This window comes from Buteo buteo, chromosome 12 (assembly GCF_964188355.1).
Source record: "Buteo buteo chromosome 12, bButBut1.hap1.1, whole genome shotgun sequence".
Taxonomy (NCBI): Eukaryota; Metazoa; Chordata; class Aves; order Accipitriformes; family Accipitridae; genus Buteo; species Buteo buteo.
Genome location: NC_134182.1, coordinates 34,605,113 through 34,633,058, shown reverse-complemented (window position 1 = coordinate 34,633,058; position 27,946 = coordinate 34,605,113). Strand labels below are relative to the sequence as shown.

The 27,946-nt window shown below is 44.0% G+C and overlaps 1 protein-coding gene across 1 annotated transcript; it reads left to right on the top strand.

Annotated features, from left to right (window-relative positions):
• Nucleotides 1–8: 8 nt before the first annotated feature.
• On the top strand, nt 9–27,670 carry TAF5L (TATA-box binding protein associated factor 5 like). Its single transcript, XM_075043304.1, is given in 6 exon segments — nt 9–262; nt 5,255–5,399; nt 10,153–10,257; nt 13,097–13,834; nt 13,837–13,865; nt 19,781–27,670. Coding segments are annotated over 5 exon segments (1,812 nt in total). The 5' UTR covers nt 9–262; nt 5,255–5,257; the 3' UTR covers nt 20,579–27,670.
• Nucleotides 27,671–27,946: the final 276 nt, after the last annotated feature.

Sequence of the window (27,946 nt, the reverse complement as noted above, 5' to 3'; positions counted from 1 at the left end):
CCCTCCGCCCGCCCGCCCGCTGCGGCGTGTGTCAGCCGGCCATGGAGCGGCCGCCGCCAGCCGCCGCCGGCCCCCGGGCAGCACCGGCTACGCCACCACCACCACCACCACCACCACCGGCACCCAGGGGAGGCGGCAGCGGCGGCGAGCCCGCCGGCAGCGCCTGGTGCCGCTGGGCGCAGTGACAGCGCCCCCGGCTCCCCCGCCCCGGCCCCGCCGGCCCCCGCCTCCCGCCGCCACCGCCGCCGCTCTGCGATGCTCAGTGAGTAACGGGGAGCGGCGGCGGGGGGGTAGGGGGCCGCGGGGCCGAGGCCCGCACCGGGCCGGCGTGAGGGAGGGCGGGGCGGGCCCCGGTTGTCCCGCCGGGCCGCCTCGTGGCGGAGGCCCGCAGGCCCGGCCCGGCCCGGCGCGGCGCGGCCCGGCGGGCGGCTCCCGGGAGGCCGGCGGGCCCCGGGGCGGGCCTCGGGCACGGGGTGAGCCCCGGGTGAGGACAGGGCCGGGCGCTTGCCCTGCGCCCGTGGGTCGCGGGGTGGGTTGTCTTCATTCGTATTATTTTTTTTTCCCCCCTTGAAAAGCGCGTGGGTTTAATTAGCTGCTCCTTATCGCAGCGTTTCTCTTCCCTTTTTCTTTTTTTTATTTTTATTTTTAATCCTGATAGGGGAAGACTTTCACTTTCGCGTCCCTTCAGCCAGCGCCTTCGGTTTTCCCACTGGCCAGCGCTGCCCGGGCGGCAGCAGCCCGGGACGCGTTTGGGACGGGCTCGGGGCTCGGTAGGACTCTTGGCGTTAGCCCGGGTTTACTGTCCCTGGGGCCTAAAAGGCGAGTGGCGCTTGGTCCGGCACCTCTGCTCCGAGAAGGAGGAAGGCATCGGCGGTGGAGGCTGAAGGCGTAAGGTGGCGTGGCGTGGGCAGGAGGAAAGCGTGTCCTGCCCAGGTAGTGCAGAGGAGATCGAAGGGGCGAAGCATGCTGTTTGGCTTTGTGGTTTTTTTGGGGGGAGGGGGCAGGAAAAAGAACCAAACCATTGTGGAATTGGCAAAACTTAAATCTGCGGACGGTGAGCCAAATGTAGGTCCACCGCAAATGGATGCAGGCTCTTCTAAAATCACAGCTGTTTCCCCTCTGCCTCTTCCCGTGAACGCCACTGCCCAGGCAAAAGCCTTCTCCGTAGTTCCTGCGATCTGCGGCACTTTTTTTCCGATTTTCCACCACCACCACCACGCTGCATCTCCCTGTCGACTTGTCGTGTTTACTTGCCTGTCTTTCTGAATTCCAGCCACTGCGTGTGTGAAGTCCCTTGGCTCTAGGTTCACAGTTATCTTCGTGTCGGTTTATCCTTGTTTACTCTGAAATATTGTAAATCTTAAGTTAAGTGAATGTCACAAAATTGAAAATTGGGTGATTTAGTATTGTTGGTAGGCTCCAAATTTCAGTTGTAGCGATAAGGGATAAAAGATGATACTTCTCTGTCCACAACTGAGGCCTGAGACACAGTTCTCAGTAGAGAATATTCAAAATGTGCTTTTGTGGGATGTTTGACTACTTTTTGGGGTTTTTTTAAGGATTGATTGTCCTTGGTTCTTCTCTGACGCTCGCAGGTCTTCCCTCAGTCTGTTGGAAGGAAGAGGCTGCTGTCCCAGCATCAGGATGGGAATGCAGAGTAATTTAGAAGCAGCATTTCCAATGCTAGTTTTCAAGCTGTTTTCCTTACGTCTGTACTGGTAAAATTTCAAGGCTGTGGAATCTGTCTAAACCTGTACGTGAGATGTAGCATAGGCAGGAAATTAATGTCCTGGGTCCAGTGCTTAGTACACAGCTAATTTCCAACTTTTCTATGAAAGGGGAACTTGTGATGCGTTTTGTATGAGCAGCAACTCCTCTGGGTTTCTTCAGTAGTTTTGGTTCCTAAAGAAAATTAACCTAATATTCTTTTTTTTATTATTTTTTTGTGCTCCAATTTGTGACACTTCGGAAGAGGCTGCATAGTAGCTGTGCAGACTCCTGATGTGATCTTTCTTCTCTCTTTCCTTATGTGTTTTGCTTATCAGTAAAAATAGTTAATGGCATTAGTATTTATTGTTCTCTCTGGCTGTTTGAGAAGAACGAGGCAGCTGGGACTTCCAAACGATTGTTTCAAGCTTTCTGCAGGCATGGACGGGGATTGCTATATGCCTTCAGTTTGTTTCATATTTTGGAGATTATGTTTAGCAATGGGAGCTAGAGTCTTAAAAATGATTGGAGGTTAAACTGGCAGGCTTGTCCTTTTTTGCCTTTAAATTCTGCATCATTGACCTGTTGTGCGCTGGCTCAGCTTGAACCCAGCTAAAGGTATTTTGGCAGGCCATCCTTATGTTTATTTTATGATGTAGTCTAATTTTGAGGGCTTGATGAAGAATATTTGTAGGAACGTTGGTTTTGCTCTTGCACTTTTCATGAGCGCTTTGCCTGCTCCTGTGACATTGCTCTTTGTAATGCTGAGGGTGAAGTATAAAGGCAAAGTGAACAAAGAAACAAAGATCTGAAATGAAAGTAGGGGTGATAGTGTGTCTGATGCCCATGGGTGTTTCTTCATGAAGACGCATTTCCTGTAAGGTAGTTCCTGTTCTGTCACCTGGGAGTAGGGAAAAAGATCTCCTTGAGATACCGCTAGTAACAACCACTACTGTGGCTGCTGGGAAGAGTATGCAAAGGGAGCAAGAAACTGTACAGATTGCATAAAGCAGCTGCAAATGCCACCTTGCTAATCTTGGCTGAAGAAACTGGGGCTTCCCTATTGCCCTAGAGCTCTGAAAAAGCTGGAATTTGGATCAGCTGCCAGCGACTGCTCCTTTCCCAGGTCCTTCTCTATTGCTGCTAAAATGTCTGATCCTGATGTTAGAATTTGAGATTACTGGATAACCTACTGCCTTTTTTGCCTATCATTTAAAATTTACCATTTTCTCTATTGGTCATGTGCTTGTTTAGCAACTTGAAAAGGCTGATCTTGGTACTCCTCTTGTTTGTCAGTGTTATTTCAAAGGGTCCTCTGGAGTTCTGCGTCTTTCACACACCAGTTTTCAGTTTCTCCGATCCATTATGAGTTTATGAGGAATTATCTGTACATGCATGCTCTGCCGTAAAGAATAAGGGTTTTCTCACCAAATCTAACCTAGTGCAGATTGATCCTGTAACTGAAGCAAAAAAGTATGGGCAAGGATCTTTCTGGATGCTCTCTCTTTGCAATTGAACCACAGACCTGAGGCTGATTTGCGCAGTTCTGACTGGCTAAACCGCTTCAGAAACATTTAGTTGAATCTGTTGCATGCCGTTTTGGGAGTGAGTTTCTTTTGGATTATAAGCTAAATACAACAGTCTAGATGCAAAATCTCCAAAGTGGTTTCTAGACCTGAAATAAGCATCTATGAGAGCATCTCAAATATAATTAAGTTTCTACCCAAACCGAAGCTGTATGGCAGACTGGATGCAGAGGCGTTAGTGTGGACCTGGGCAAGTCACTTGTACGTGAGTCCATGCTGCTAGCTGAAACGCAGCATGGTAAATGTAATACATTGCAAAGCTTGGTTAAGGGTGTGTTTTTGGGAGGGTGCCAAGATGCTGGTCCATCTCTGTGTCCACCCTTCTTCATGGTCTTCATTAGAATTGTCTTTCCTACACTTTTGTGAAGCAGAATAAGTGTTCTATTTGAGACCGTGCACATTTCAGATATGATTTCTTTAATTGCAAGGAAGATGAAAAGGAAGTTTGCTTTTGGAGTGGGAAAGTTGTGGTTGAAACTCACGATTTTAATAGGTCTGTCTGGAAATGCTGTGAAAACTCCACACCTGTTGATGCCCCTTCCCCACCCTCAACAGTTACTTCACCTGGGAGAACAAATGGAAGTCATTTTAAGGTTTTCGCCGAAGCATATGGGTTTGCAATTCCACATATCTGTTTAAAGTAACTTTTGCTGAAACCTTGCATCCCCGTCCGCTTGGAACTTCACAGAGGGCTTATTGTTCTAACAACTGGGATAAGCACTGAAGTGTGCATGGCTATTAGAAAAGGCTCATTTATGATCATGTTTTTAAAGCTGTCAGTTTGTTAGAAATACGGTTCTTACAAGGGGGGGAAGGGCATCCTTGTCTGTCTCTCTGAGAAGCTGTGTTTCATTACATTTAGCTGCTCAAACTGGAAAGGATGTGCATTTGTAAAACTTACACAGGTCGTTGATAGTGGGGCTGTAAGGTGTAGAACTATCTTGAGGCAGGCTTTACCTGTTAATCTGCTAGAATAAAACTGTCGCTTAGTTCTGCTTTATTTAAAGCCTTTTAGGTTATCTAAACTTCTGTGTAAAATCGATGGGTATTGCGAAGGATTGGTGGCAGTCAGGGACTAATCAAATAGCAAGAGAGCTATTGCATTCGTCTTACTGAGATTCTTTTATTACAAGCCAGAGTCTAAAAGCTAGCGTTGGGCTCTTTTTGGTTTTGAGATACTACCAAGTGGTGTTTGTGAGGATGGATTTCAAAATTTATATAAAGGAAACCTCAAAGCATTCTTTTTTTTTTTTTTTACTTTTGTAAGAGGGAGGTCTAGATAGATGAGGGCAGGTGAAGAAGGCAGAAGACTCTGCTTTTGTTTTAATTTCCCTGTTGTTTTTTGGTTGTTGTTTTTTTTTTTCCTGGAGACTTACCTGACTGAAGTGCCAGAAGTCTGGCTCTAAACTTTTAAGTTTAGGTGATAAACTATTGCTTCTTGGACTCCCCAAATAGGTGTACTTTTTAAAGCATTATGATTCTGAAATTTCCTTCTTTGTATATTATTTTCTCATTCCCTTGACTCTTCTGGAATTGTTTTATTGGTTGGTCAAGCAGAGGAATCAGAAAATGACTGAAGAATACCCAACTGCTATTGTAAAAGCAAGGAGGAGAAATGTTCCCTTTTTATGAGTTATTTTTAACAAAAACAAATGCTTCAGCTCACCACTGCAGTTTTAGCCCAGATTCCGGAAAAGTATTTTTGATTCCTTGGTGAAATTAGTAGGATTAGGTAGTGAAATATCTTCAGGGATCTGATTCAACGTGTCTAGTTATGCCTTAGTACCGAGAGGCAAATGCTCTCTGTTGCTTTCGTATTTCAGTAATGAAGTTGTTTGACTTCAGCAATGAAAATACTGAGCCATTTGTCTTCCATCAGTTTTAATACAGCTATGGTGTACATTGATCTTGGCGTATACCTACACAGTAAGAGCCTCATCATCTCTTTCCTTTCTTTTGAGGTCATGAAACGCGTACGCACAGAACAGATTCAGATGGCAGTGTCCTGCTACCTCAAGCGCCGTCAGTATGTGGACTCGGAAGGTCCCCTAAAACAAGGGCTGAGGCTGTGTCAGACTGCTGAAGAGATGGCAGCTAATCTCACAGGTAATCCTATCCTATTTTCCATGCATGCTTCTTGGCAGAGCTGTGACAAGTGTAAGTATGTATGTTGGTAACTACGTGAATTTGTCAGCACGTACAGACAACTCTCCTTTTGAAATAAATAAATTTTCCAGTGTGAAGTTGGAGTTAGGAACTTTTGAAGAATGAAAATGTGGATGAAATTGTAACAAGGTGAGATTCATGGTCAGTGCAACAGCAGACTGAAATAATCAGGTCAGGGCAGTGGAAAATGTAGATGTTGTATCCCAAAGAGCATGAAGTCTGGTGAGTAGTGATGCTTTGGGACGGAGGTGAGAAGAACCTAGATGAGGAATTAAGAAGCAGGAAAATCTGTTGTACCTTTGTACTCCAGGAGAGCTGTATCGTGTGAAATAGAAGTGATACAGGCTGTTTCTTTCACTGGCCTAGTCAGCTTTCTAGTTGTGAAACCTCCGCTCTGTCACTTGGGCGGAGGGGGGAAACAAACCCTTCAGCGGATGAGACAGTTATTTGCCTGCATGTCCTTTCACCTCTTCCTTAAAGGCTTCTGAATCCTGTTACAATACCTGCTTTTCAAATCCTGTATGTGACAGTCTTCATTGTAATTATTATTTTTGTTACAACAAACTACGCTGCTGCTTGAGCATGTACAAATATTGAAAGGATGCGAGCCATGTGGAGGTTATAAAGATTCAATTTACTTGTAAAAGTAATAGAAAATCCTGGGATCACCTTTGGGTGAAAATGAAAGGAGGAAATGTTTTCTGTTAAAGAAACTGCTTAGATTGTGACAGTATCCCAGGCTAAGAATGGTGGATACCTTATTTACTCCTGATACAACTTGATTTGACAGAACATTAGTTACTGTATAACTCCTCTGCTCCTAGGTCGATACAATTGGATGCCAAAATAGCTCTTCCCACCTCTAGAGTATTTTGCCGTAGTTACAATCCAAAGATGAGTTACTTGTGGGTAACTGTCCAGGCTAACTCTTTCAGGGCCCTGAAGGAAATTGGGTAATATTTCATTATTAGAAGTGACTTGCATCTTAGTACTTTTCGTTTCCTTGCTGTTTTCAGAGTAACTATCGGAAGTTTGTTGCAACTCCCTGAAATAATACTGGGGGAGATGGGGAAGGTATTAAACCAAAGTAAAATACTAAATTGTTTTTGATGGGAGATCTTATGGGAGAGGTGGGTAGAAAGGCCAGTGTTGAAATGGGATTAGAACTTGGAATCAGTCCATACCAGGAGGACACAAGAGTATCTGAAGTAAGAGAGATGAATTGGATTGCAAGCCCTTGCATTCACATATGGCATTGTGCAGAAAAAAATGTTTCAGTAAAGTGTGTGAATAAGTGTGTGATTGGGTCTTGTCTTTTACTAATCTTCCACCAAATGTTATTACTAAATTTTTTATTAGTCTGTATGCTCTTGCCAGTGCGAGGGTTTTGTGGCTAGTGATTGAGAACTTAGTCATAAATTTTCATTAGAACTGAAAATGGTCTGCTCTTATGTATTCAGCTGCTTACTACTTCTTGTCAAACATGCTTGTAGTAAGCTGTCAGTGAGTATGCTGCAGTTCCATGAATGACTGTCAAAAAGGAAAAACCCAGCTTGAACTTACTCTGACAACAGAGGCTGAAAATACTTTCTGCTGCAGTCATCTTAGTTTTTATTCAGTTTGCAAAACTGACCAGATTCTAAAGCCTTAATTGCTTTTATTTTGAGGAAAGCAATCAAATATTTTTTGTTGAAGATGTTTTTGCTCATTCCTTAACAAAATTCACCTTGCTTTTTCTGTTCAGCTCTTCTATTTTGTTTGACTTCTAAATTAACCAGCCTGTATAAATGGAAGAGTTGCTTACTTCTGTCTTCAATTCTGTGATTTCTTCTTTCACAGTGAAAAGTGTCCTCTGGTTTTGGTTTTAAGTAGTTTTGTGTCTCAGTTTTACCTCAGCATTTCTTTTTGTCTTCATCCATAGTCTTTTCAGTTCAGCCTTTCTCCATTGCTTCATATACTTGCTATACCTGATCACATCTGCAGTACAATACAGCACAGAGCTTCCTCGTGACTACCCTGTATTTCTGTAGAAAACTAGAAGAATATTTGAAGACAGAATGAGTGACTAAGGAACAGGTTGCTCTAATATTGTCCATAGTATACTATTGACACATAGGACTATCTGAAATAATGTAAAATCATATGTAAATCATACACTCACGTAAAAGAGGAATCAGTTACTGTTAAACAGCACTTACAGTAGCCCTGCATTTGTTAGCTGGAAGGAAAGCTGCTCGTAGCCAACACACAAGACCAGGAGGGTACTGTCCATATCCCTGAATTAGGAGCGAGTTCCTTTGAATTTGCTATCAGGTTGCATAGCTGGCTGCAATTACTGGAAGTGACGTCAAGGAGCAGATGTTTCCAATAGATGTTCTTATCACCACTGGAGAAGGTGGAAAAGAAACTATGGTATATTTATTAATGTATGAAAAGGATATGGCCACTGTTTTATTTCCACCAGGAGAAAAATATGCCTGAAAATTTTACTCTTGTTTTGGAATCAGTTGAGCTCTTGATCCTTTTTGCAGTTCTGGTTGGTGTGAAGTTTTGGGAAGGAAAAGAATTAGAATTTGAACTTGGTATAACTGTCTAGTATGTAGGGTTTGTTTAACATTTGATGGGGACAAGCTCTAGCATCATGACTGAAAGAGCAGGGCATAATGATTGCCCAGCCAGACTGTTCTGGGATAGGTAGCCAAAGATGATGATCCTCTTTCTGAAGCATGACGTACGTCTTAATTTTGGAATTAAGTTGCTATGCAGAGAAAGTTGAATAGGTGGCACGGAGGGAGCACTTCATAAAGCCAAGGATAGTAAGTTGTGCTTGCATGGTATGAGCAAGGTGGAAAGTCATTCCCATTCCTGCTGAAATGAGGCCACGAGAACTCTGTGAAGAATTGACCCTTGTATGTAACCCTGTGACAGCGTAAAAGACAGGCTGTCCTACTTCTGTTTTTCTTTGCTTTTACAATAAAGGAGTATGGGTGACATTGAAAACTGTCACTAAGCGTTGTTCAGTTACTACAGGTATGTGCATGCAGTTTACTTTCCCATGCTGAATATTGATTATATTAAATTTTAAGTCTGAATAGCAGAGTTTTTACTTCAGTTGTTAAGTAATACCAGTATATGAGCCAGCTTTGAGTTTATCGAGCAGCCAGGCTGTAGGAAGTGCAGTGTATCTGTACGTTTCAAGAGGTTGTATTTGTTTATTTCTAAATTGATTTGAGAGAAGATATGGCATTGGTGCTGGAATCTGTTTTTTCCCATGCGGGGATAATAAGCACAGCCCAGCTCTCGGTTTCCAAAGCTGAATTCAGCTTGCCCTGGAGAGTTGGTAAACATACCTTCTGTATTTCTGTAAGCTCCAGGCAGATAGACCTGTGTCTTACCAAGGAGAGAGAGCGAGAATAGCGACAGGCTGCCTGTACACCATGTGCTGATCTCTTTCTAATTAGAAGCATTTAGATGAGCTGGAGGCTGGCCTATCTCTCTTTAGCATGTGAACATTCGATGATGTTGTTTATAGATTTCCAGGGCTGTCAGAGTTGTGCCTCTGTGTGTGAGCCAAATGTTGGAACAAAAAGCGATGAATCGGGAGTAGGAAGGCAAAGAGAAAGGATGGAAGGCGGTGGGGGGCAGGGGAGACTGAAAGAAGTTGAAGGAGTTGAAAGTGAGAGTAGTGAAAACAGGTTTTGTGGAGGGGAAAATGGTTATGAATTGAAAAAAAATTAGGAAAGGAAAACAGTGAAACTCCTTGCCTTTTAGTGCTGCTCTTAGAAGAGCAGACAGATAAACATATTAGTTATAATTTTGTAACTTGTGTTTCTAATCACTGGTACTTGTATATGCTTAGGGTATGTTGGTGGGTGTCTGTAAACTTGCAGAGTCCCCTGTTGGATTCTGAGAGGTTAACTGAAGAGCAAAGGTTTGGTGCCAGAGAAAGAAAAGCCAATTCCCTTTCTAAATAGTTCAGAACCACTTTTACCAGAGTTGATACCAGTTCACCACCTCAGGAGACCAATACAACTGGGTTTTTGGTCAGATACCAGCTGCCCTTTAACCTAAAATCCTCAGGGAGGAGATGTTTTGATTTAAAAAGTGCTTGCTTAGAGATGCATTGTGTTTTCACCACCACCTCCAGGAGACTAGTAAATGCTAATGATTATCATTTGTTGTAAATGGTAATGACTGGGACAAGGAATTTGAGACTGAGGTAGTGTCACTGCAGGCCATCTGTCCAGGATAGTTGGTGGGTCCCCCTGAAAAAGAAACTTTGTTTTGGAGAAAGTTGTGGGTTGCTTTCTGCATCTTTTCTGAGTGCAAAGTAGTAAAACCACTGAGTATCTCATAAAACTGTTAAGGGACTTGTGACGGTGTTACTCTGAATCTCTTGGGAAAATAAGGTTGTTTCTGAAATTAAAAATGTATTCTGGGAGGAGCAGGTGAGTTGCTGAGATTTTTAGGGTGGGGTTTTTTTTAAGCTTTCAGTATACTTTCTCATTCATGATCTGTCTAGGTTGTTACTGCCATGTTTAGATGCTTCGGACTATGTCATCCCTGGATGGTTTGAAAGATGAAACGTCATCTTGATGGCTGCATTACCTTGGATTTTATGAGAAGCTTTGTTTCCAGACACATGCAAAACTCCTTATATCCCTTTTTAATTTTTACTTATTTTATTTCACAGTCCAATCTGAATCTGGTTGCGCCAACGTTGTGTCTGCAGCTCCCTGCCTGGCGGAGCCACAGCAATATGAAGTACAATTTGGACGATTACGCAATTTTCTTACAGGTAAATATCAGGAAGCAAGGAAGAAGAAAGTAGCTGATTTTTTTTTTGTCATTTCAATGAGTAAAAGGCAACATAATAAAATTTAAAATCATGTCTCTAATAATCTTTTGATTTCTAGTTTTGAGATTTCTGTTACTACAATTAGAAATACTTAATTTTTCTTTCTTTTTTTTTTGTTGTTGTCCAAGTGCTGAGTACCTTTGGTTTTTGTAGATACCTGACTGTTTGGCTTTTCTTGTTCAAGCATTTGGCCTTTGTATATCTTCTAGACAACAGCATACATATATAGGACAAGAAGGAAGATTAGTGTTTTATGTGAAAGGCAGGTAACTTAGAAATTAGTATAGTTCTCTGCTGTCTCCTAGTTTAGGGTTTTTAATTTTATTCATAATTGGCTTATTTTTATGATAGTCTGGCCTTTTAGGGGAGAATTTGTTCCCTTAAATTTTTCTGTACTGGCTTTGAGACTGGAGGTATATGACAAAGTTAAAAAATTCTCATTCTGTAGTGTGATGCAGAAGACTATAATGTTTTTTCTTTTTTTTTAATGACTTTTTAATAATTAAAAAAAAAAAGGTATTCCTGGGAATGTCCTTATTCTATGAGTCCCAAATGTAGGAAGAAGAAAGCAGATAGGATTTTTAGAGAACAGTACCAGGGAAAGCGAAGTTGCCACTCCTCCCATCTTTGGGCACATCTACATTTGTCCAGTGTAGGGATTTGATCCCAGTGTGCATAACACTGGGATTAATATTCCTGATAGTTGTTGAAAGAAAAGGGAGGGAGGCAAGCAGAGGCAGAAAACAGTGAAGTCTTAGACTTGCCGTCTAGAGCAGTTCAACACCATTGCACTTCAGTATTGGAGGTAAATCCTTATTGTTTGATAGATTTTTGAGAAGTACCATTGCTCTGTTCAGTGGCTTAAATATTGCTTGGGGAAGTGCTAGGTATCGCTTTGGTGTTCATGTCAACTGTTTTCTTTTTTCTTCCCCCCCCCCCCCCTTGCTCAGTTTCGATTTTTTACACACATGAACTGCTTCTGTTTCTGCAAGGGAGTAACTTGCCAGCCAGCCACAAGGCACAGCAGAACAATTCCCATTTCTGTGATGCCTGCCTCCAGGGGTGCTGAGGTCTGGGCAGGGGACTAGGACCACTGAATAATTTAGGAATTGCTCTAGAGGTCTCTAGTTCAACCAGCTGCTCAAAGCAGGGCAAGATCGGAGTTCAATCAGGTTGCTCAGGGCCTTGTCCAGCCAGGTTTTGAAAATCAAAAAGTGTGGTGATTGCTTGGCACCTCTGGGCCCCGGCTGCAGGGCTGAGTGATTTGGTGCGAATTTCCCTTGCAGCAGCTTGCCTGTTGTCCTTTGAGCACCTCAGGGAAGAGGCTAGCTCCTTTTCCTCCATAATGTCCCACTGGATACTGAAGGCAGCAATTGGATATCCCCTTATTCTTCTCCAGGCTAGACAGACCCAGCTTCTGTAACCTCTCTTCTTCGTATGTTCCTGGGGAACGTTTTCTTTGTTCCTGTTTCTGACAACTTCCTATGTCTTCCCTTTTTCCCCCACTGCAGAGTGAGGTCCTTCCCCTTGTTGCATTTCTGGACTAGAGCACCTGCAGAGAAAAGAGCAGCTGCTGGCTGCTTAGAGCTTTTACTACATACAGACCACTGGTTTCACTGGCTTTGGCCCAGCTTCAGTGGGACAGAAGGGAGAATGATGCCTAAGTATCCAAATACGTACGCATACACTGCACACCACACACATTCTAGTTACTCATGTAGAAATGGAAGAGGCACAGTATGGACCAGAGAAAGTCTGAAGGGTGCTCAACAGGAGAGGAGAAATAACCTAATGGGAAGGGGAAAAAAAGAATATGGATTGGTGAGTGGCAGGAGGAAAGAACAAGCTGAAAAGAAGCAATGATGTTTGAGGATCAGCAATGCCTATTTTGTTCCAGTAATTTGGACCATTTGGTCCTCCGGTAGCTCGTTGTTGTGGCCCTGTATGTTGCCATGGTGTTCTGTGGCAGGGCTCTGCTCCTTCCAGCTCCCTGCAACTGGCTGAACGTGGGAGGGAAACAACCCCAAGAAGCTGGTGAAGGAGGGGTGGAGCTGTGGCACAGATTAGTCTCTGCAAGGTACAGCACAGCCTAATCAGGAGTTCGTTACACTGTGTACTAGGAATTACTGCTGGGATTTGCCTTGGCAGAGAGAGCGGGGGAGAGAGAGAAAGCATGCACATGAGCAGGCACAGAAATAACACCAGAGCACAGCATATTGCAGTACATTTGGAAGCTGCAGCTTCCTTTCCCCTGAAGACAAATCAGTTTCATCCAAAGCATCACATGCAAGTTTTATTGAAGCTGAGAGGAAAAAAAAGCCACCAAAGTTCAGGCCCACACAAGCTAGGTAAATAATTTTGACTTAAACATGTTAAATACTATTTTAAATATAATAAGTAAAGTTTGAAGTCCATTTATTACAATAAGCAGAGGGCATAGTTTTTCTCCTTAAATAAACATGGTAAAAATTCAGCTGTCATGTATTTTATGAGGTGGTATTTTAAAGCTGACCCACACCTAAAAAGAGTTTTGAAATCTCTGCATTTTGTTCTGACTGTTCACTGACTTGAAAAGCTCTGTTCAGATCTCTAATAGGTATTGTGTATCCCCTTTAGGTGACAGAAGAGGTTCACTTAGGTGCGCCAACAAAAGTCTCCTCTTGCTTGCTCTCTGATGCCACTGTCAAGGCTTTTTGCAGTAATTGTCCTTGCTCTGTTTTATTCCCAGTAGAAGGTGGATTGAGAAATCATTCAAAGTTTGTTGCTGTTTTTCATATAGATTCAGATTCTCAGCACAGCCATGAAGTGATGCCTCTTCTGTATCCCCTTTTTGTCTACCTCCATCTGAACATGGTCCAGAATGGCCTAAAAAGCACAGTGGACAGTTTTTACAGCCGCTTCCATGGCATGTTCTTGCAGAATGCCAGCCAGAAGGATATCATTGAGCAGTTGCAGACTACCATGACTATTCAAGATATCCTGTCCAACTTGAAGCTCCGGGCTTTTCTGGACAACAAGTACGTCATCCGCCTTCAAGAGGACAGCTACAACTACCTTCTTCGCTACCTCCAAAGTGACAACAACAACGCCCTGTGCAAAGTCCTGACCTTGCACATTCACCTGGATGTGCAGCCCGCCAAGAGGACTGACTACCAGCTCTACGCCGGTGGAAGCTCCTCACGCAGCGAGAGCAACGGCCTGGAACCCAGCGATGTGCCGGCTTCCATTCTGCAGAACGAGGCGGCACTGGATTTACTGCAGGACAGCATTAAACGTGTCAAGGACGGGCCCCCTTCCTTAACAACCATCTGTTTCTATGCCTTCTATAACACGGAGCAGTTGCTGAACACTGCAGAGATTTCACCAAATAGCAAGCTGCTCGCTGCTGGGTTTGATAATTCGTGTGTGAAGCTGTGGAGCCTGCGTTCCAGGAAGTTAAAATCTGAGCCCCACCTCGTTGATGTGTCCCACATCCGTCTGGCTTGTGACATCCTGGATGAGGAGGTCTGGATACCCATTTCCCCCCCCCCCCTACCCTTTCTGCCAAGGTATTTTGGGCATGCGTTGTGGAGTATCTAGTAACGTCTTAGGGGACTGTAAGGCTGTTCCACAACCTGTCTGCCTTGATGCACAAATTTTATAGCCTACTCTGATCCTTGTTCTTTCCTGCAGTGGCTGTAAATGCTGCAATGAGTTTGTGCTCGGGTCATAGTTTGTTAGTCCTAGGTGCTGATCTCCCTCCTCCAGCTGTGCTTGAACAGACAGCACTACACAGGCAGCCCAGTAAGGACGGGTGACTAGAGAAGGCTCCCTTCCCTGAGGAGCGTGGAGTCTGCTTATGGATGGGAAGATGGAATGAGGAGATGCAGGCAGTAAAAACACACTGTGATGAATGAAAACTAGAAGGAAAGTGGCTCAGAACAAGCAGTCGGAGGGTGGAGAGAAGGGGAGAGATGCAGGAAGAGGGAAAATAAAGACAAAGTAAGGAGAGCGCTAAAGGAGGCTGGTCTGAGGTCTCAGGAAGAAGGAGGGATGCCCAAGTGCAAAACTGTATTTCAGGAATCGCCTTAACCAGAGGTGAAGAGTTAGCATGGAAAAATTATGCAAAATGTCTCTGTTAAGGAATCTGCAGTGTAGAAACTTCAGCGGCTTCCCACTCTGGAGTGCTGGAGACAAGAACAGGGATGTGTGTGCCTTCACATGCCAGGCTACATAGCATCTTCTAGTTTACTCTCTTTTGCCTTCTAGTCACGCCCTTCCTTCTCTCTCACCACAGCTGCCCACGTAGCATCTTATATCTGGTTAGAGATCAGAATTTGTGACTCTTCCTTTGTTTAATCACTCCTCTCTTGAAGGGGGGGAGGGGGGGGAAGCCTCATTTGTTCTTGTGTTGAGTGTTTAGCAGGAAAAACATCCTTTTTTCCACTGCTTTTTCTTATAAAAAATATCTAGTGGCAGGGTTCTGTTTATTTTGGACGAGCGCAGAGAGCTTGCTGTATGCAGAGATCTATGGTTAGGGATTGCTTTGTTAGTCAGCTTGAGAGCTAGAGGCAGGCATCCAGGTGAGATAGCACAGTGGCATGCTCACTGCTTCCCAGGCTAACCCTTTCTGCAGAGTGAGCAGGTAAGTGGGCCAGACTAGCCCAAGATGGAGCTATGGACTGACTTGTTTTCATTATAAGCTGCAAGAGTTCATAGGGCATGTGACTGTGTTGCCTGTCATGGAAACCAAATGTCAATAACCTACAACAGAGGAGAATTTCTCTGGTAAATCAGCAGGTCACCTCCTTTGGCTCCAGACTATAGAAAAGTGAGATACTGCCAGGTTATCAGGAGTGTGTTTTGGCTTTTTTTTTTGCACGTAGGCACATACTTGCATGTTATAAGTGTATTATGAAACAGCAATGGAAGCTTGAGTACAAATGGCCCTTGTTGGCCGTTTAATATTTTGTGTATCCTGCAGTATTTGTGCACAGGTCTAAAACCAAAAACTGGTCAAAGACCAGCACAGATCAAAGTCATCATTGCCCTGAATAACTTCCATCACTGACAAAACAAACAGTGACCTGATCAGGAGTTCAAAGTTAAGGGAGGATACCAGCCTGAGTGCACTGCTGGTTATGGGTCCCAAATGCAAATGAAAGCCTATTGACTACAAAGGAAATAAATTCCAGTGTCTGGGAGCCCTAAGTGAAAATACACAGGCTCCCATGGGGTTGCAGGTGGGAACAGACCAGCACCTGCTTGGGTGCCACAGGGGTGGAAGCCACAGATACTAAGACAAACAAGACAAGACCACCCTGACCAGGCTGCAGTCATCAGTAATGCAGCTCAGGGTGAACGGGGGCTGTGCTTCAGACTGTCACTGCAGTCTGATCAGCAACAATTCACAGCGATAAATCTGATGAACAAAAATTCTGAATGTGCTTTGACATTACTTCAGTGAGTTCTATAGAATAGAGGATGTGAGGATGTTAAACTTGGCTGGGTTTTGTAAGGTTTCTAAATTTTGTTTGGTTTGGTTGATTTCTGTATTGCGTAATTAGCTTTGGATACAGTATTTAAATAGTAGTGCCTGAAATAATTAATCTTCAGCTTGGTTTCTGATTTGCTGCAAGCAAGTGGGTCCTTCTGTGTATGAAGATACAGAAGTCTAAAACTGTGCTAGTTTCAGTGGATCTTGTTCAAGGTGGCACTAAAACTATGGTATTGGGTTTAACTCTTTTTGTATATATGTATATAAAAAATGAGGTTGAGACTTGTCAAAAGCATTAGAGAACGACATTTTTTGCTAGTTCATGTAAAACCTTTGTGCCACTAAGGTCAAAATCATCAACTAGTTGTAGTTTTAGTGAATTTTCATCAGTGTGATGCCCCAGTGCACTTTACCAGTGTTGTCTTGCTTCTTGGAAATAGGAGAGCCTTACTAATTTGGGATAAAGTAATTCTGTTTTCTTCATAGTAGCATCTCACAAATGCCACTTTATAGTCTCTCTTACTTAAGGTCCAGTATAAAAATGCATTTTTGCAGCTGTGCAAATGGATGTATTGTTTGTCTCTGCAATTTTGCCATGCTCATCACTGATACTACATAAATCATAAAACGCTTTCTGTTCCAAGCTGCAAGAGTGGCAGCCTTGAAATTCTGTGAAGACTTAAGACTTCAGTCTTTCAGCTTTGCTTCTAAGGTTCTGTTTTTAAGTGGCAGTAGTCCTTCAAGTGGTAATCAGCAGGCATGATGCTGACACTTTGGTGGATGGCAGGTGGGAGGGAATTTTGGAAGGAGCAGGAAGAAATGTCCTGCAAAGAGAGCTGTGGTATTTGCTCCCTCATCTTTTCCTGCTAGGACATCCCTACTGTAGGCAGGTAAGAGATCCTTCCTTTTGACATCTTAAGAGCACTTCAGGATGAGAGATGACAACACCCAGGGAAACCTGTTACTGGTTAGAAGGGGGGGGAAAAAAGCAGGGGGGATGTTTTGGGTTTTTGAGGTTATTGTTGCTTTTTGAAGCTCACTCATTCCTTTGAGGCTTATGCTGGGTAGAAGATCAAGATAATTTTTGTCAGCTAGATAACATTTGCTGCTCACATGGTTAAATTCATCATCAGTAATTTTTTTGGCGTCCAAATGACTGTCATGCAAAATCCATTACAGATTTAAGTAATAGCCGAGGAGTTGGACAGTCTGTCCACAGGTGTATCATGTGGAAGGTGTCCTGTGTAACAAAACATGCCAACGTTTTTGTTCTTTTCAGTTTCTTAGTAATATAATTTTGGGGAGTCTTGTATTTGCTCAGGAAGATTTCCTGTTCACTGTTGAAGCGGAAATTTTTTTTTTCAGCCCATTTTAGTACTGTTGGTAGGTTTTCCAGTTCTATCCTATTACTTAAAATCTGTTTTCATAGTTCTTTTCAAAATGGATAGCTCAAATAATAAAAGGTAGCTTTTAGTGTGTGTGTGTAGGTTATTGATTAAAATAGGCATATATAACTTAATTTCTTGTCCATCCCAAGGAAATACAAATCGGTTTATGTTAACCTGCAGCAGCAACCACTTAAGAAGGAGCTAATGGATGTCTGGGTAGTGCCCAGGGATATGTTATATCCAGGAAACATACTCAGCGTGTGAAATGGGAATCCTGAAAAAATATTGTGAAGAGGGATTCACTGCCTTCCTGCTGGTTTATAACACAGGTTGCAGTGTTTCTGTAGCTGCTGCAAATGCTCACCTGCGTGGTAGTAGCTGAGGGATGCAAGGAAGAGTGTGCTTGATCTGCCAAAGAAATGAAGCTTGGTTCTGCGAGGCAGTAATACAGTGGCTGTACTTCCAGCCGCTTTGTTAATGCGGTCAGCAGACTAACTTGGATGGAGAGAAATGGAAAAATTTAGTGACTCGAAAGCATTATAGGTATACTGTTTTTGGTGAGCTATAACAGCAGTGTGCAGTTGTTACGCTAAGTGGGTGTCAAACAGAAGTCAAAGATAAGATTTGCTACCTGTGACCATACAGGAGTGTGGTTTTGAATGCTGCAGAAGGCATTGTCAAATAAGCTGCTACTGTAATACAAGAAAAGAGTAGGTGCTTGTAAGAGAGAAAGAGCATGTGCTTGCAGACAGCCTAAGTAGCCCTGCTTGAATTTGAAGGCATAAAATTAAGTATCTGGACCTGCAGAATTCACAGAAACTATAGTACAACGTGGGTAACTTGAATGGGCTTCCACTGGTAACTTGTCAGGAATCTTATGGTCATAATTAAGTAGTATAAAATGCTGCAGGTATCAGCTTCTCTCCTTTAATGTGGTAACATAGCCTAGAGATGCTGTGGATTCCAGCAAGCAATACTCTATCTGAGGTAGAAAAAGCAATTTGAATAAGAATGGGGCTTTTCCTGCTAGAGCCTGCAATTTCTCTCTGCCTCACCTCCATTGTAGAGATGAAGTTGGCTCACAGCCCCATCATAAAACTCCCATGGGCACTGACTACTCTGAAGAGAATTAGCATTGCTAAACACGGCTTGCTGCCTACTACTGAACACGCAGCTGAGAGAGAGAAAGGCAGTGAGCTAGCTAAGTCAGAGTTTGCTCACCTCTGACATGAGATGTGAAACCGCTGGAGGAAAAGGGCTTTCAGGGCTCTTGCTAAGTCTGAAGCAAAACCGTCTGTGGGTCCTGAGGTCAGAGGGATGGGAGATGTCGTGTCAGCCAAGAGAGCTGCTCACGATGCACTGACTTCTGCTGGTTTTCAGCAGTCCAGCAGCCCTGGGGAACTGGGTTTCCTCTCAGGGCAGGAAGTGTTCCTTCTGCAGGAAACGGGCCAGTTTGCGATGATAAAAGTTAAAGGGGCTGCTCACAAACAAAAGGGTGTGTGTTGAATTTGATGTGCTGAGATTGTCTGTGGATGAGTGTTACTGATTCAGTATTGAGGAAGAGTGTCTGCCTGACAGCCCTGAGGAAGGGCAGTCTCGAGCTACTACACTGGTGCACCCCAAGCTGTGGTTATCTTGTACTCTGTCAGTGAGACCCCAGCTTGTCAGGCAAGGACGCTCTCTCGAGGTGAGATTTGTTGAAACTTGTGCAGTCTGTAGCCTTTGAGTGTCAAGAGGTGCTACTGGCATAGACTTTCAGAGACTCTTACCCTCCATTGGGAGATTCCATTAGCACAGCTCACTGAACAGTCTTTAAACGTAAAAGCCTTTACTTGTTGACTATCTGCCCTGCTACTTGAATTGGAGAATTACACGATAAAAGGGTTTCCAGTGCCATCATTTTTGTGGTTATTCATCTTCTCCTACCCCAAAATAGATCCTTTGACCTAAATAAGCTGCATACGTTTGCTGTTCTTGAAGGGTGAGGATGTGAAAGCATCCTGATGGGGCTTGCATGGAGAAAGAGGTATTATGGCCTTACTGCGTTTCTGTTCACTTGTGGGGCTAAGAAATAATGTCCAGCAGACAGTTTATCAAATATGCTTTGTCTTGCCCATCTCCTGCCTTTTAAGACATCTGTGTTTCTTTTTCTCTACTGTGAGATTCACTTCCAATAATGACCACACCAAAAGAGCAGATGCCAAGTTCTGTTTCAACATCTTAGCCAAAAGTTTAGCAGAGAGTGGATAGGGAATAAGCATATGTTTTTAGCAAGTGGAAGAATGTCATAAGATATTGGGGCTTTTCTCCTGTTTGCGTACAGTTCCAGGTTAAGGTGCCTTCTGGAGTAAGCATGAAGCTACCCAAAATGAAGATAAAACCTTTATATAAAGCCTTATCTTGCCACCTCTTCCAGCGTTAACTTAGGTGTAGCAAAAGTGCTAACAATGTTTGTGTCTCAGAGTTGCACAAAGTGTGCCACGTCTAAAATAACTTCTTCTGTATTAACACCCCCCTGTTTTCCTCATGGTGGTTCCTGTATTTGTTGAACAGATAAACATGCTTTTCTTTCTTGCTTCTTTTTCTCCTCCCTGACCAGGAGGAAGAGGATGACAGCGCAGGCACAGAAATGAAGATCCTGAGAGGACACTGTGGACCTGTGTATAGCACGAGGTTCCTTTCAGACAGTTCGGGACTCTTATCTTGTTCTGAGGACATGTCCATCAGATACTGGGACCTCGGAAGTTTTACAAACACTGTGTTGTACCAAGGACATGCCTATCCTGTCTGGGATTTGGATATTAGCCCCTGCAGCCTGTACTTTGCCAGTGGTTCCCACGATCGCACTGCAAGACTCTGGTCATTTGATCGGACGTACCCGCTGCGAATATACGCAGGCCATTTGGCGGATGTAGACTGTGTGAAGTTCCACCCCAATTCCAACTACTTAGCGACGGGCTCCACAGACAAAACTGTGCGCTTGTGGAGCACTCAGCAAGGCAACTCGGTGCGTCTTTTCACCGGGCACCGTGGCCCCGTACTCGCGCTTGCGTTTTCTCCCAACGGTAAGTACCTGGCATCAGCAGGTGAAGACCAGCGGCTAAAGCTGTGGGACTTGGCATCAGGAACTCTTTACAAAGAACTGAGGGGCCACACGGACAACATAACCAGCCTTACTTTTAGCCCCGACAGTAGTTTAATTGCTTCAGCGTCGATGGACAATTCAGTCCGGGTCTGGGACATTCGGAACACTTACTGCAACGCCCCTGCAGATGGGTCTTCCAGTGAACTGGTTGGTGTATATACCGGACAAATGAATAATGTACTGAGCGTACAGTTTATGGCCTGTAATCTTCTTCTAGTGACTGGAATTGCACAAGAAAATCAGGAACTTTAATTTTTTTTTTTCTTAGGGAAGCGGGTGGGTGTATTGAACGTCAGAGTCCATTGCAAGCTGAGAGTACTGACTGTGAAACACTTTTCTTCCTCTGCCCCCTTGAAAGGCACGTTCATTCAGAGTGATGCAAATGCTTTAAAATGTCTTGCCCACAAAAAGGCCTGTGCTGTTGAACGGAGTAAGGAAAAAAGGAGGAGTGATGAAAATACATATACATTCTAATCTTGTACTTGTAGGGATGGGGAAAAGGGGAGTAAATCCAGTAGCTTGGGGAAACCAAAAGCCTGGTCCAGACAAGTGAAACTGCCAACCAGATAAGCTGCTGACCTGCACTTAAATATCCTGCATTGATTGATGGGCACATCTTACCTACTGTTAACTGAGGCTTGAGTGTGTGGAGAACTACTGGCCCAGTGTTTTTTGTTTTGTTTTGCTTTTGTTTTCCTGTTATTGCAGAGGACCAGCATTTTAAGACCCTTCTATTAAAAGAACATTATGCATTTTCTACAGTGATAGTGGTCCTAAATATTACAGCTCCCTGTAGCACTTCTGGAATATTTTGGACTAGCTAAGTAGAAAATACCATCTTTCTTTTTTAGTAAGGGGATGGAAATCTGACCTCAGTTGGGGCCCATCTCTGCATTGTCACTTGGGTTTGGTTCCTGGTACTAGCTGTGATATTTGTATTTATGTTCCATTTATTAGGAATCTTTCTGAATCTGCTTGCACTGTGTTTTGAGGATGGGAGGACAGTGGGGGTAGAGCGGTGGCTTTAAGGGTAATAAACGACTTGCCTTGTCTGGAGGGAGGGCACTATAGAACTGAAGTGGCTAAGTTTGGACTCCTCATGGAAACGGGGCATGTCGGTCCACCACTGCACCTCACAGAAATATTTCCGTAAATGGAAGTTGGCAGTCTAGGGAGAGGGGAAGGGGGAGAGAGACAAACACAAAGTGACATGGGAAAAAATAGTATTACTAAATTATTGTGCGTACACAGAGGCAGCTCTGCCAGTGTTGGATTTTTCTCAAAATGTTGCAATATCAGTTTCATGAACGCTTTGTGAGATAAATCATCAGCATTTACAACAAGGATCTGCGAAAAAAGCACGTTCTAGTTTGTCATTTGGAGAGATTAAATATTTCTGCTTTCTGGAAAGAGTTATTTTGTATTTTGTTTTCTATTAAAAGCATTTAGTTTAAAAAAAAAAAAATGGTTTGGTCCCTTTCTGGGAAACTTGCTCTGGCTTGCAGGGGTAGGAGAGGGCAGGAGCATGCGTCTCCTACGCTGCTTGAGCCAGAGCCCGCTTGGCACTGGGAGGCTGGATCTGGTGGTCTCGCTCCCTTGGTGCATGCTGTTTTGATGTCCCCCTACTTGCTTTCCACAGAGCTGACTTGGCAGGTCATGGAGTAGGGTATTGACACAGCTTTGTAGATCAGCTGAAATGCACGCGGAGGATCTGGGTACCCCCTGAGGTTGACATGGTGCACCAGAAGGCCTCATTCTGTAGTGCTGCATGACCTTTACTTGGTGGTTTCATGTTCTAAAATGCCTCTTTCGAGCAGAGGCCCAGTCCTAATGTCTTCTAGACAGGCTGTCAATATTAAATAATAATTCCCTTCAGCTTCCCTCAGGGCTTCTGGACTTTCATGAGAGAATTCTCTTGAGAACATCCAAACAATCTTAAGAGTTTAGATGACAGCTCGCAATTGGTTTGGGGTTTTTTTTTGTCTACTGAAGTTGGTAAACGACCAAAACCTTTTATCAGAAAAGTGTTTGACCTTTCTGAGATTAGTAACGGTGTGTGCTGTGGCTCAGCTCTCTGAGCACCAGAAAACCCTCTGTATGCTTGGAATTGAATGGCACTGCTAATCTTCTGATGGCTGGATATCAGAAGTGTGAAGCAGCTCAACAATCCCAGACCAGGATCAGGTATTTTGAAAAAAAACAGTGCAAGAGGTGGTTGTATTGCTGATGCTTTGTGCTATGCAGGTCTCTAGAGAGACCTTCTCCTTCATATCTACTGAGCTGATAACTGCTTAGCAGACTAAATGCACTGTATTCTTCAACCTGCAGTAATGTCTATGGTTGTTTTGAGTGGTTTTGCTCGATTACGCAGATTCTAGCCCAAAGATTTCATTGTGAAATGGCTGCTCTTGTATCATAGCAAAGTATCGAAGTGCTTGGCTGAATGCCTGTGTGAATACCTAGAAAGGATATGGCTCACCAGTGTTGACTGGAACTCATTTTCTGTTTGTTGCCATATGTCCTGAGCAGTGTTTAGATGTTGAACAGCTGGACTTTTGGTACTGAAGTAGAGCAAACGGCAACTGAAAGCTGGAGGGCGGGGGGTGGGAATAAAGGCGAGATGGGCAGAGAACAAAGTTTCCCTTTAACATCTTCTGCAGTGGAATTGGGCTTTTTATTAGTTGGGTTATTCTGAAGTATTTTGCATACAAAACTGACAGGAGTAAAGAGGCTTAGGAAGCAAATCCTATTATATGTACATAGGCCAAAAGATGTAAAAATTATTTCCGAGGTGTTGCAAAAACAATATCATAACAATGCGCTTCAAACCTATAAACTTTATGTACTGTGTGGACAGTTTTTGGTGCTCATGGAATGTAAACGTTTGAAGGCAGGAAACCAGGAAATAATCTAGACTATAAGAAATGTCTGCCGTTGATTGACAGGCTGCATTTCAAGGCAGAACTGGGAGGAAAGTATGAGTGGGAGGAAGGAGTACCATTAAGTCTAGCAAAATTTGGACCGTAATCTCAATTAACTGTGTAGTTCAGAAATAAGTCTGCATTTGCAGAGACCCCTTCCTTATTCTAAGTATATATCATAAAAAAACACAAAAGCATGTAAGTTGGCATAGGTAAGCTCTCAAATATTAGTAAGTGTCATAGCAGGGACTGTTGCTGCTTGTCAGTCTGTGTGTAACGCGGTTCCCAGTCATGTTACTGGGTACTCCTTCCCCTGCAAAGCTCTACTCACTTCATGCGCCTCCTGGACAATGCACAGTACACCAGGCACTGCATGGTATCAGCCAGGGGCTAACAGGAGATGCTTGGAGAAAGAGGGCATATAGATGGTGATCATTCCATGGTTTACACACTCCTATCCTCTTGGTTACTGTTTGGTTTTGCAGGGTTTGGTTTTTTGGGTTTTGGTGGTTGGGGTTTTTTTTTAAGTAGACCTCCAGAGCTGCAGGCTATGTATCTGCAATAGCCGCTGATGGATTTAGTTTCCGTTAATTTTGTCTCATCCCTTTTATTAATCATCTCTATATTTGTAGCTTCCACAGTTTGCTGCAGCAAGTTTTACACTCTGATTTTATGAGGGGGAAAAGTATTTCCTTGTTTTTGACATCTGTTACCTGATAATTTTGTTCTGTTCCCTAACCTCTTGAATTGATAAAGGCAATGAACAGCAAAACACCCATTCAAAAGGTGTCAGGTAAATATAGACAAAGCTGAGGTACAATCCATGCTTAGTCACTGAATACTGATGAAAGGAAAGGGTATTTGCTCTAATAAACTGCTACACCCATTCACAGGTCTGTGTTAAAGTTGCCCTTCCCACTTTTAACACTGGCATCTCCTGAGCAGCATGCTGCCACGCTGTTCAGTCTAAACATCTTGACTTTCCCAACAGTGAAGTTCATCCTATTCCTTCCCATTCTGGTTCCTTTGTGAAGAAGCGGTCTCTTACAAGTGACTTTCAAGTGTAAAAACATCTTACAGAAATGATATTTCCATTAACAGATCCTTCGGGTTTGCCAAGAAAAATAAAAAGAACTTCAGGCCATTTTGCTAACCTTATTTCAACTGTTGCTGACTTTGTTAGTCTTCCAGGCTCAGCGGGTTCTTCAACAAAGTCCTGAAATGGCCTTCCTTCTGAGTGGTGTCTGGTTGCTCGCGGTGAGCCAGGCTCTAAAACTGTACCATTACAAGACACCGATGTGACAGTTAAATTAACTGCCTGGATGTCCCTCGCCAAAGACTATCCCGTCATGCTGCATGTTAGCTGTGGGGTTTTTTTTAAAAGTACTGGATGGGAGCCCAAACTGACTGAAATAACTCAACAATGCTCACCACGCTCAATGTATTTCAAGTACAAAATACTGGTAAAATTTGTCTCCAGACTGGTAATCTTTTTAACAATTTTAAACACGCATCGGGCTTTCTGTTTCCTGGACACTGCTATACAACAGCACTGAGCAGCGGTTGTACAAAGAAGGTGGTATATTCCAAGTGCCCAGTTTAAGACAAGGCATCATCCACTGTGTCTCTCATCCTGCAGAAATACTCTCCTGGGACAGTGAAATTCTTGAACAAGGCAGCTGTGGAAGCTATTTCTATAACTTGATATCATAGGTGTTACTCTATGACTAAAACATGCATCCTGTTTTTAAACAGGAGAAGGGATCAACTGCATTAAGCTGATGAGGGTTAGACAAGGAAAAAGACTTCTTCAGAAGACTACTTTATCAGTAGCCCTGCTTTCCTAAGAAGACTTCTTCTGAAGACTGCTTTATCAGTAGCCCTGCTTTCCTACCTACTCCAGATCTTTGCAGCTCCATTTAGGATAAAATTCTCTTCTCTTTGCATAGGTTTGTGATCTTCAGTGAAGTCATGATCCTCTGTTTATGACAAGCCTGATAACAAAAATATTTTAGCCTATACAGCCACGGGATCAGCTAATAACAAGACTGATGGGATTTGGTGCTGTACAAGCATATCAGCACATGGGCAGTGCTCCTCTGATACTTTGTCTGAGAACAGGAGGAAGAAACCCCACCTGAATCCCTCTACCCTGCTGTCAAAGGGAGGAGGCGTACTGGTATCTAGTTCTGGAGAAGGGGATGGGAGGTGGCGCAGAAGCTGTGAGTGTCAGGGCACAAGACCAGGATCATAATGGTGTCCACTTCTATTTCTTTGCTGCCACTTCTTCCCCCCCCCCACACCCAGTAGCAATGCTTCTGTTCACACTGCTACACATCATGCAACACCACCAACTCCAGCAGCTTTGGTAGGGTAGCAGGGCGGGTCAGGCAGCTTGTTGAAATAATCAAGCTGCCTTCCTTGCTCGTAAATTGCCTGTAAATATTTCCTTCATCAAGCCTGGGTTTTGTTTTGGGGTGGTTTGGGATTTTTTTGTTCCTGTGGCTTAAAATTGTTTAACAGAGGTAAGCTGCAGCATACTGAACCACCTGTTTCCATCCATGAGAAGTCTTTGGTCTTGTGATTTTCTTTGGGATATTCGGGGAATATCCTGAATCCCTCACCCCTAATTTGGAAGGTGCCAGTTCAGACTTTACTTTTGCTTTTACACTTAGGCAAGTGGGCTACCTAGACAGCAGTGAGTGCCATAACTCTATTCAGCAACACAGCAATGCTCCCAATGAAGCGTCGAAAGGCTGGGTTGCACATGAGTCTTGGGAAGTTCCTAAAAGCGATGGGTAGAGGAGAGGTAGATGGACACTAAGGGGGAAAAAGGCCACTAGGTAACAAACCAGTCTTGCCAGGAGTTTCATGATCTCTGGACAGCAGCAATAGTACCTGTCCACTCTGATGTCTGCCTCAGGTCAGCCCTGGACCTGGCTTTGCAATAGCAAGTGATGCTTTGTAGTTCACGGAGAGGGAAAGGACAGTGCAAGCTGTGTGCTTGCTGCAGTGATAAACTGGGGTCATGCTGTAAGACAACTCCAGACAAACTAGTGCCAACCGCATCTGGAGGACGGCCATTTGTCTGGCATCCATAAAAGCACAGCAAAACTCGTGTAAAGACAAGTTGCCCTTTAGAACTAGCACAAATCCTTCCAGAGCTGCACGTAGTTCAACACCAGAAAGCAGCCAAGCCCAAACCTCGGGATGCTCAGGCATCCCAAGGTCTGGAGTTGTGAGTGCATAGGCGACTTGGTAGTATTTTAGGTTAACACAACCTCAACCCATTGCTGGAGTTGAAACGAGGCATGTTTGCACAGCTTTTGCTCATTTTTTTTGTACTGGTGAGCAGCTTAGCTGGAGACTTCTGTGCTGGACTGCTGTTGCTTTTGCCATTTTTGCTTAAGGCAATAGCAGAGCAATCTGCATGTGGTAAACAAACTGGAGAAGAATAGCCAGAATTTTAGGCGCTCTCTTCCCTCCTGGCAACTCCGTTCCACTAGCGCAAATATTTCATGGCCACTTGGGATGACTCTATAACCATCGGTGAGTTTGGGGGTGGTTGTGGTTTTTTACGTTATTTTTTTTTCCTCAGAAGCAAAGCCTAAAAAATTGAATATAAAGCTCTGCTGCATGTAAACTTCCTGTCACCTTTGCCAGTCAGATCTCCTTGTCCTGGAGGAGGCAGGGGGTGCTTGGCTTTCTCTTTTCTTTTTAAATTATTTATCCATAGTTATTTATCACTTCTCCAAAGTCTCTCGAGAAAAAATCCTGTGTTCTCCAACAGCTCTCATCCTGCAGCCAGCGCAGGAAACACCCCAGTGCAGAGAACCCGCCTTCCTGAAGCACTGTTTATGTCCATATGGATTGTTTTACTGCGAGCATGTGGTGCTGCTTTACCTGCAAAATTTTGTCAAGAGATCACCTCACGCATCTTGGTGACATCTACGTATGAGGATGCCAGAGCCCCACCCTGGGCGCCTTGCTGCTCGAGCTGTGTGCGCTGCCCTGGCTCGTGTGGACTGTGCACCTGGCGATGGGAACTGCATGCTTCAACAAGGTTTAATTTAACGATGGAGATGTTTCATTTGCCTTCAAATGGCACTGCAAAAGAACATGTATTGTGGGATTTCAATGCTCTGTGTTGCTTTTGTACTGCTTGCTTTACTCAATGCAAAGGCTTTTGCCCTGCAGTGCCTGGTTGTTTCTCCTTGCAGATGCAGAACAGGCTAGAAAACTATAACCAAATATAAATTTAGCATTTGCCGTTTAATGTACAACATGTAACCCCATCAGCTTTCATACACCCAGATAACCTGGGGACAGCACAGGCTGGGCAGGACAGCCCACAGCACCTGAAGCTTTTCCGGAAGACATAAACTCACATCTCTGCAAACTTTCCTGAGCGTGCCCTTCTTGCAGTGCTTGCACCTGCCTCCCTTTCACCTGTATCCTCCCCTGCATTCACCAGCTTTCCCCCCACACACCATCCAGCACCCCACAGGGGAAGGGGGCCCGGGCTGTGGCAGGTTTGGCAAGAGCCCCGCTACTGCCCCCAGGCCGAAGGTTTGCTCTCTGTCCAGCAGCCCAGACTCCAATTCACCCCCAGCCCCTGGAGATGTGGGGCGGTCAGCCTGGGGCTGGCGTGGTGTCCCTGCAGCCACAGGGAATGGCGCTGGCCCCCTCTGGGGAGCAC